The sequence below is a fragment of the Drosophila simulans genome, chromosome 3R (genome assembly GCF_016746395.2).
Source record: "Drosophila simulans strain w501 chromosome 3R, Prin_Dsim_3.1, whole genome shotgun sequence".
NCBI classification, from domain to species: domain Eukaryota; kingdom Metazoa; phylum Arthropoda; class Insecta; order Diptera; family Drosophilidae; genus Drosophila; species Drosophila simulans.
In genome coordinates, this window is record NC_052523.2 from 10,493,762 (window position 1) to 10,502,530 (window position 8,769).

The 8,769-nt window shown below is 40.6% G+C and overlaps 1 protein-coding gene across 2 annotated transcripts; it reads right to left on the reverse strand.

Moving 5' to 3' along the window:
* Positions 1-6,241: 6,241 nt before the first annotated feature.
* On the reverse strand, positions 6,242-7,780 carry LOC6727925 (mitochondrial import receptor subunit TOM40 homolog 1). Of its 2 annotated transcripts, XR_006541929.1 has the most exons (5): positions 7,301-7,780; positions 6,885-7,210; positions 6,603-6,827; positions 6,331-6,546; positions 6,242-6,270 (listed from the first exon to the last, which is right to left on the reverse strand). XR_006541929.1 is itself a non-coding variant. In XM_002103244.4 (4 exons), exons 1-4 carry the CDS (start codon positions 7,592-7,594, stop codon positions 6,426-6,428), a joined length of 966 nt encoding a protein of 321 aa, XP_002103280.1. In that variant the 5' UTR covers positions 7,595-7,780; the 3' UTR covers positions 6,242-6,425. The 2 variants fall into 2 exon arrangements, 1 of the variants encoding a protein (XP_002103280.1); XM_002103244.4 differs by having other exon boundaries at positions 6,242-6,546.
* Between the last annotated feature and the right edge of the window lie 989 nt (positions 7,781-8,769).

Here is an 8,769-nt window from a genome sequence, read left to right on the forward strand (position 1 = left end):
ACTTTTCGCGCCGCTTTGATGTATTTTCGTTGCCCCACCGAGGCGCTTAAACTGCCAAACGTGACCATTTAAAAATGCGCCACGTTTGCCAAGTAAAATAACAAAAAAAAAAAAAATGGGAAAACTGAGCGGTGCTGCAAAAACTTTACCAATGCCTCGAACTTTGCCACCAAAAATGGTGGAAAGGCCGAAAGCCGCCAGAGAAGTTCGTGACAAAGGTGAAAAGAGCAGCGTGTTCCAGGGCGTGGCAGTCATATGCAACTGCCGCATGGTTGTAAAATTTATGAAAATTGATTTTCCCTTAAAAGGCCAAACCGATACCGAAACCGGACAACTTAATGCCAGCAGCCTGGGAAATGCGGCAAAAACTCCATTTAATGACGTTTTGACTCGAAACGTGCCAGACGATTTTAATAGAAGCATCAGAGTTTGCTTCTTTTATTTTATTTTAAGTTTTTCCTTTCTGCTTTTTTGATTGCTTACGTGAGCGTCACGCACGCGTGTTGCCAACCGTTGATGGCAGGTGAAAGGTTGGCAGATTGCCTGATTTTTTTTAGGGTGGACTATGGACTATGTTTTCAAGTTCTAAATTAAAAAAATATGTAACAAATTTGATTTTTCATAAAAATATCATCTTTAATCCATGAATTTCAAGTAAATTTATGAATAAATTTGCCTAGTGGTTATCTATAAATATCTTAACAGCTTTACAATATTTTATCCTAATGCTCAATATCTGTTTTAAAACCGTTTCTTATTATTTTCTTAGAACGAGAGCATCCCTGAATACGGCTATAAAAACGTTAGCATCAACGTGCCAAAAAAAAAAGAATGATGCGCGTTGCAGGTTCCGGTCTAGTCGGTCTGTACTGGCCAAGTTAATTTTCTATAGCACGTTGTTGTCATTCGGCGCTTTTATTGGACATTCGACTCCGTTCCATCGCTCGAATGGCCCCTCTGATCCATTTGGGTCGATTTAATTGAAAGGAAAACATCACGGGAAAAGCGTTGAGGTGAACGCTGGCTAATTCGGTAATTTGCACGCAATTGCATGAGTTGTTGACCATATCTATAGAGCGAGTGGATGGGAATTGGGATCTGCTCAAATTTACCTCGCTGCGTGTGTTTATGTGCACATGGACATGTGCCTGCCGTTCGGGTTTGTTGACTTCTGGCAATTGACTTAAATGACAGCCTTTGTTGTGCCCCTTGTATTGTCCACCAGCATGACAACATGGCGTATGCGTAATGTTCATTTGATGTGCGTGCTTCGAGCTGAACGCGAACTGATGAGGCGTTTATTGAGCTTATACTGGACATGCCTGCCACTGGAAGATGAATATTTTATACAAATAAGAAAGTATGGAAGTTTTATATAAGTAAACCCCTTGAAGTCGCATTTCCACAAGTTATATTACATAATGTAATGAAGAATTGTTGAAGACAGAATAACTATATAATAATATCCTTAGGTTAAAAACCCATTTCCAGCAGATTTCGGGTAATGCAGCTTGAAAATGCAACTGCAATCAAAGTCAAATTTGATGAGTACGCAACTTGAGAATAAGTTTCAACTTAAAGTTCATTTCTTTCTAAATCCCAAACAAACTTTGAAAGGCTCTTAAAAGTGGAGGACGACCATGGGATGTGGAGCCGGAGAATCCCGGGAGCATCCTTCTGTTTCTGCGAATGGGAGTCTGTGCCACGCTGCGTTTAACACAAATGAATATGAATGCGGGCCAGGGAGTTGGCGATGGTGATGGTGATGGCAGTTGGTGAGCAGACGGACTGGTAGAGTGCTAAATAAAATTTAATGTAGTGCGAAACGTTTATGAGCTGCAACCGCAACTGATGAGTTGCTCTTGTTGTTGTTGCTGGGCGGCAACGAGGCGGAGCGGTAAATAAACAAGTGGCAAAGTGCGCAAAAAGTCGACTGGGCGTATCAGCTTGCCACCTCGCGGCTCCTTTCATCAGCGTTTTCATTTGCCAATTGAAAAGTTGCCCGGGTACTTAAAGTAGTTTTTTCCGAGACCCACACGGCGTATACGCATTTTTTGCACATACGCTTTGGAGTTAATGCATTTGGCAGGCACATGCGGTAGAATTGATTGAATTTAATTGAAATTCTATTTTGCAATACCGAGTTCTATGCAGCTCGCACTTCAACTGCACCACATCGACATCGAATTTCGACAGCTGAAGCGCTGCTTGATTTTCAATTTAAATATGAGAAAAAAATTTGCATTCAACTGCAGTTGGCATTTGCCCCGCCAAGTTTATATGAACAATATTTTTTCCCGCTGCGCCTTTGGGCTGGAAATCGCTGGGGAAGCGCTGCTTGTAATTGACAGCACCAGCACCTCTGACAGTTTAATTATTTTTTCCTCTCCACCGCCAAACACTTTTCAGTGGTTGCTTAAAAACGTAATTGAAGTGCATTTTTGCCACCATTATTATATGAACATTCGTTGAAAGCTGGGCAATAAGAATGGAATTTCAACTAATTTCATATACAAAAACTCTGGCAATGTTATATTTTTATTATTGGGAGCTAAATGTATATAGTTATATTCTAAACTAAATATATATCACAGATCATTCTCTATTTATAAATAATTCCTAGTGTTAATAACCTTAATATACGTCACTTAAGCCGCCTACTTTGATGGTCCACCATTTTACTTTCTTCAATTGGTGCTTTGGTTCTGAACAGCATCAGTACTTCGATTGGAAAACAAAGCAGCGAAAAGAAAAGAAAAGAAGCCAAGCTCACCTAGTGAAGGAAAAACTTTTGCGGACCCGCACTCGTTCACCTAAACACACACACACACACATAGACAGGAAACCAACGGCAGGCGGAACCCATAGACAATTTCCGTTTCCTGTTGTAAGATGAACAGCTGCCCCGTTGGCGATTTCTCCACTTCTTTGCCCTTCATTTCCTATTCTTTCTGCCGCTTTTGTTGTTACGAAGACGTCGGCGTAATAGCGCCAATAAAAATGGCCGCCAATTGTGGTTAAAGTGCGGACCTCTGGGGTCCAGCACTTGAAATGCCCGGGTAATGGATGAAATTGTAGACCTGGAAATTGAAAACGAAATTGGTTCCCATATTGGCTTAAATTAGCCTAAAAGGTTATCTTGTTAGGTAAATAGCACTTAAAATATAGTAGCTTACACTTGCATTATTTTACAGCCGGTTTATTTAAAAATTAAAATTATATTTACAAAAACAGAAATTTTTTCTCTTCGAAATGTATCTTAATTTTCAAGGTATTACTTGTTGTTGTGCCTTTGAGGATTTCTTAAAAGAAACTGATGTAATCATCGAAAAGTGCTCGCCAGATTGCAGCTCCTTGACTTACCTTCTTTGCCTAAGCACATATCATGGGCCAAAGATGGGGCTAAGCAGGACATTAGCCTGGCCACTTACCAAGGACATTAGTCTGCTCAGCCCTTTGCAACCATTGCCACTAACCTGTCCAGCTCAAACGCTTTGCTGCCTTTTAATGCGTTTAAGCGCATTTACTTTTCCCTCTGCCAGAAAGCTACTTACTTGCCATTCAGCTGAATGCCTTGTGGCCTTGCCATCCGCCCATCGCCCACCACCACCCACCTGTTGCTGGCGCCGAAGGCCCACCCACATGTGAGCTGATTATGTTAATGCGCGGACCCGTTTAATCCGATGGCAAGTCAAAGAGCATTTGTGGTGGCTGGGAATTGAATTAAGGAACAACCGAAATGTATAAACACAAAGTTTGGAGTTAAAAGTGCGCTGGCAATTAAAATAAAAGTTGGCCAATTTTATTACGATTTTATGGCTTTCACTACAGAGGTGGAATTGCCAACAGGTCAAGCGGGAAAAGTATGTGTGTGTGTGTTTGAACTCTCTTTACGGCACTTTTCTTATTACTCTTTTTCTGCTGTGTTAATAAGGGAAATAAGGGAAAGTCCTTAAAATGTGAATGATGTGCTCAAACTATAAAGTTTTAATATAATACAAAAATTACTACTTGAGTGCTAGTGGAGTACTTATTTTTAATAATTATGTAGTATTTGTAAGACCATTAAGGATTTCTATTTTAGTATATGAAAAAAAGTTATTATAATGTTACAATAATTGGTACTTATATTATCTATTTAATTAATTTTCTTCTGATTAAAGAGCATTATGTGGTCGTGTTGACCTCAGATACACTTTCTCCTTTCGCTTTCCACTTTCTTGGTTTTTTTTTTTACCTTTCCCTCGCCTTTGTTTGCCTTAATTTCCACTTTTGGCCTTCTTATCGAGAGCGACGAGCTTCAGGTTCACCAAGTTGACCCGCATTTTAAAGCTGCTTAAATGTTCGGCAGACCCCCATTGAAATAAATGAATATTGTGCTGCGGGGTCGAGGGTTATGCTTTTTGGGGGGCCAAATGGGAGGCAATTTGCGGGCGGGAAGCAAACAAAAATTCATTAAAATTTTGCATATTTATAAAACTGGAGAATGACCCCCGTTGCCGCCTTGGGGCACTTTTGTTTTTAAAGCGACTCCCTTTCCGAATTTTCTTGTTTATGCTTCGTAATGTGGCGAGCTTAAGTTTGCAGCGGAAAAACTCAAGCCGAGTGTAAAATATTAGCAGCGAAGGGAAAGGAGCAGAAGGAAAAGTTTTTAATATGCGGATAGCTTTAATTAAATATGTTTTCCACTCGGCGAACCCAAAACGCCAAGGAAAACAAAAACGAGCAAACCATTATGTGTGTGTTTTGGGTGTGTGTGTATGTTTTTTTTTGGCATTTTTTCCTCACTCGAAACATAAACATAAATGTTGGTCGGTGTGGCAGGCTAACAAGCATTTCACTTTTCACTTTTCTTTGCTTGTTTTACAATATTTTTTCTTTACTTTTTTGTTTCGCTTACTATTTAGGAAAAAAAAACTTTTACAATATGCTTAATTTGCGTGCATTTTGTCTTAGTTTACGTTCATATATTACACTAATCGATTTAAAGTTTTTAAGTTAAGTTTTAAGTTAATAAGTTGATTACGGAAAATGAACTTTGAAGTATTTGCCTGTTATTTTATTAATATTAATACATTAATTTTACTGTGATAAAAATCACCACTCGGCACATTCCGTGCAAGTACTTTACTTGCAGGGAACTTTTGTATTTTAATTTTCCTCGCAGCCTTTGTTCTTTTCCTGCAGTCATTGTTGTGGCTGATTTCTGGATTTCTTTTTTCACATTTCTCAATTTGCCGCCTCCGTGGAAAGTTTAAATAAACATAAAATGGGCGACACTGCCGTGGAAATGTGTCCCTTTTCCCCATGCCACTTTTCACTGCTGCCCACATATGAGCGTTGAAAAACAACAAATTGACATATCGAGGCCGAAAAATTGCAAAAGCAGGAGACAGTAAATTTGTGTTTCGGTCTCGGTTCTTTTTGTTGTGTAAATCGTTGTGAAATTCATCGGATATGAAAATCTAATGATTTGTAAAGGCGTCGATAAGCGGGAAAAGTGTAAAGGGAAAACAGACTGGCCCTGGGGTCCTTTGGGAAAAGTTTACAACGCCTTACCCCCTTGAATGTTGGGGTTTCAGCATAGGCTGGGAAAAGGATTTTCAGCATTTATTGAAATATTATTATGTGCTCATATGTATGAGCGAATGTCAGTGTGTGTGAGCAAAAAACTTTTCATAACTTAAGCCACACACATGCACACGCACACCACCCAGCAAATTAAAGCCAATCCATGTTTGCCTAAGAAAATTCAGCTGGCTAAAAAGTTTTTCTCATTCCGGCCAAAACCAAAAATCAATTCAAAGTTTCGCCCCAAGCCTTGGCTACTCCATTCTCTGTTCTTTTTCTTTCGGTTTATGGGTCATGTAGTGGAGCATCTGGGAGTATCTGTGAACTCTATATCGGATTAAGAGCCATTATCTTTTTGGCTTAATCTATGCTCAACGCAGCGGGAAATTTATTGTGTAAATTGTATTTATTTTAGATTTATAGATACATATGTCCGTGTATAAGTACATATAAATTTCTTAGCTCCCTCTTGAGCCGAGATTTCTGGTCTTTCGTGCGGCATTAAAAAATATTTACAGTGTCTAGACTTGCCAGCGCATAAATCAAATGCATGCGAGATTTCTCTGTTCGCTGCAAAAAGGAAAACTTTCTGAGTTTGCAACTATGTGTGTGTTCGCTTTTAATGTGCAGCGTGTGGCAAAAAGTGCTAGAATAAGAAATATTTCGAAGCTAAGTTGCACCGCAAATGTATTTAAGAGACTGGAGAAAAAATTAAAATTAGTAACAGACAACTCCACTCTATCTATGATGAAATAAAACCTTTCCGAACGCCAATTTTGTAATTCGCTGAACTCTGGACTTAATACTTGCAATTGATAATTTTGTTGTACACATATGAAAACTTATATAGAAAATTATTCGCCACGTCTCAATCCACTTGGGTCCAAAACAAAACGCATGCCGAAGGCAAATCGATCTGTGGGCAGATTCATCACTACACTGAAACCCATTTGCAGTGGCAAATGAGTGAGGTATCTGGGGAAAAACAAGATGAACTATGATTGGTTTTTCACGAATGATCCTTTACCCACTTTGTCCACATAAAGCCCACGGATGCATCCGAATCGAACATCCCATGCACGGCTGAGTTCCAGAAGTTCCACTGATAGCATATTGTGGCAATGGTCTTTCGGGTATTACGATTCCACGCCAAGAGATTGGCCATCTGGATATGGGGATGAATGCGCTGCCAGTAGCTGACGTCCAATCCTTGCCTTGATGCAGTGGCAGCCAAGGAGTAGTTATAATGAGAGTAACTATAAGAAATTTCCATTAAATAAGGCTTGTTATTCATGATACTTTTACAATCTCACCGTGCTGCGAGTGCCAGATCCGGAGTCAGCTTCTGGGGATCGTTCCACTCCAGCAGAAGTTCCCCGCCGAGTGCCCAGTGGGCGGATACCGATCTCATCACGGACATCGTGCAACGTCCATTTTCATTCCGCACATTGTAGAAGTTGGCGGTCCACGTGTCGCATGGCCTCGTCCACTCGACCGTATACTGGCTCTCCACCGGAGCGGTTTCCCTGGCCTTCTGCAGCACGGCCTCCATGCGAAGGGATTGAAAAGGATAGTACAGGATGTTCAGGTTGGCAGCGAGCGAAGTGGGATGTATGTCGCCCATAATGGTTGGGGTATACTGCAAAATATTAAACAAGAATTACATATATACCTTTGCATCATGTTATTTATAATTTAATTTTTTCTGGTAAATTATAAATTAAATTACCATAGTATCGTCTTGAACCCGAAACGTGTAGAGTCCTCCGAAGCGAAACCCAGATGGCCTTATGTGACTGAGTACCCAGGAGGCCGTGATGTATTTGTTGGGAGCCAGGCGGTGGAGGTAGTCCAGTTCGATGCCATCGTAGAACTTGGGCATAACCCGATGGGCCAGGATGTGCAGATTCTGGACATTGCCGGGATTCTTCTTGTTGCAATGCCCGCTGACGCGTTCGAAGCAATCCGGGAAGAAGATGCCCAGTTCAGAGTTCTTGTAGGGAGGGCAATTCTTGCATGACATATCGATGGTGGGTGGGTGTTTTGCTGGAGAGATGTGGAAGAAACGGCAACCAGATTAATGTAGAAGTTGGTATAGATCTTGCGCTGTTCGGGTTTTTGGTGGCGTTTGATGAAAGCTGAACTGAAACTGTTGCTTTTTATTTTTACTCAGCAACAAGAAACGAAAATGTTACATAGACCTGATGTTCGATCAAATATTTATGATATACATGAATGGTTTGGGGCCGTTTGCCTTGCAGACAGCGCATTCAAGCAAAAATATCATCAGCTGTCAATTGTCATTTTATGCGCCATTTCGTGGGATCCTTTTTGCTTTCGCCAGCCTTTCCGCTTTTACATCAGGCTTGTCACACCATTAGGCGCATTTCACACTTTTTACATTATTTATATGCCATCGTCTTCTGCCTTTCGGTTTTTATTCTCTTCGTCTGTCGCCGACGCCTGCTTGGCCTGTTCCTTCCTCTTGCCCCTCTTCACTTGTCCATTCGACAGGACATGAAATATTTAAACAGCGAGTCCAAGCCAGCTCTTAAAGGATAATGGTTGGAGATGCGAAGATGCGCACGATGATGATGATGTATGTAGCACGCTTCGCGTGTGACCAGGGTTATGGTCTTCATGGACGCATTCGGTTTGGCTTGCTATCTGACTCACGGAGTGGAGTTATGGATGGGATAATCTCAAGCGACAAATCACTGAAGCAAGTTGGGTAATTTCTTGATTAAATTCAAAGGATTTCTGTATGCGAAAACCAATGAACTTGAGAACCAATAACTTTAATTTTTCAATGACGATTCCGAGCGAAACTCTTACAAATAAATGTAGATTTTATGGTGTATGATGGTTAATTTCGACAGAGAGTTATGAGCAGTAAGACTTCCCTCCGCTAGGTGGTGCTTTTTAGCAATCTAAGAAACAGATCCAAATCCATTCCCAAACCCAAAATACTCGATCCTTGAAAAATTAACTCGTAATGAAAATCGCCTGCTTAATCTTCCGTGTATTGCTTAAGACATTTGGAAATGTAATCAAATGCTTAAAGCTTAGCAAGGAAGCTAATACGCTCAGTGGGAAGAGCATAAATGACAATGGGAATGACGGTTGCCAGATGTCCTCTAAGCCGATTTCCAGTCGCAGTTCATGAAAGCAAATGCAAAAGTTGTTTATTCAGCAGCT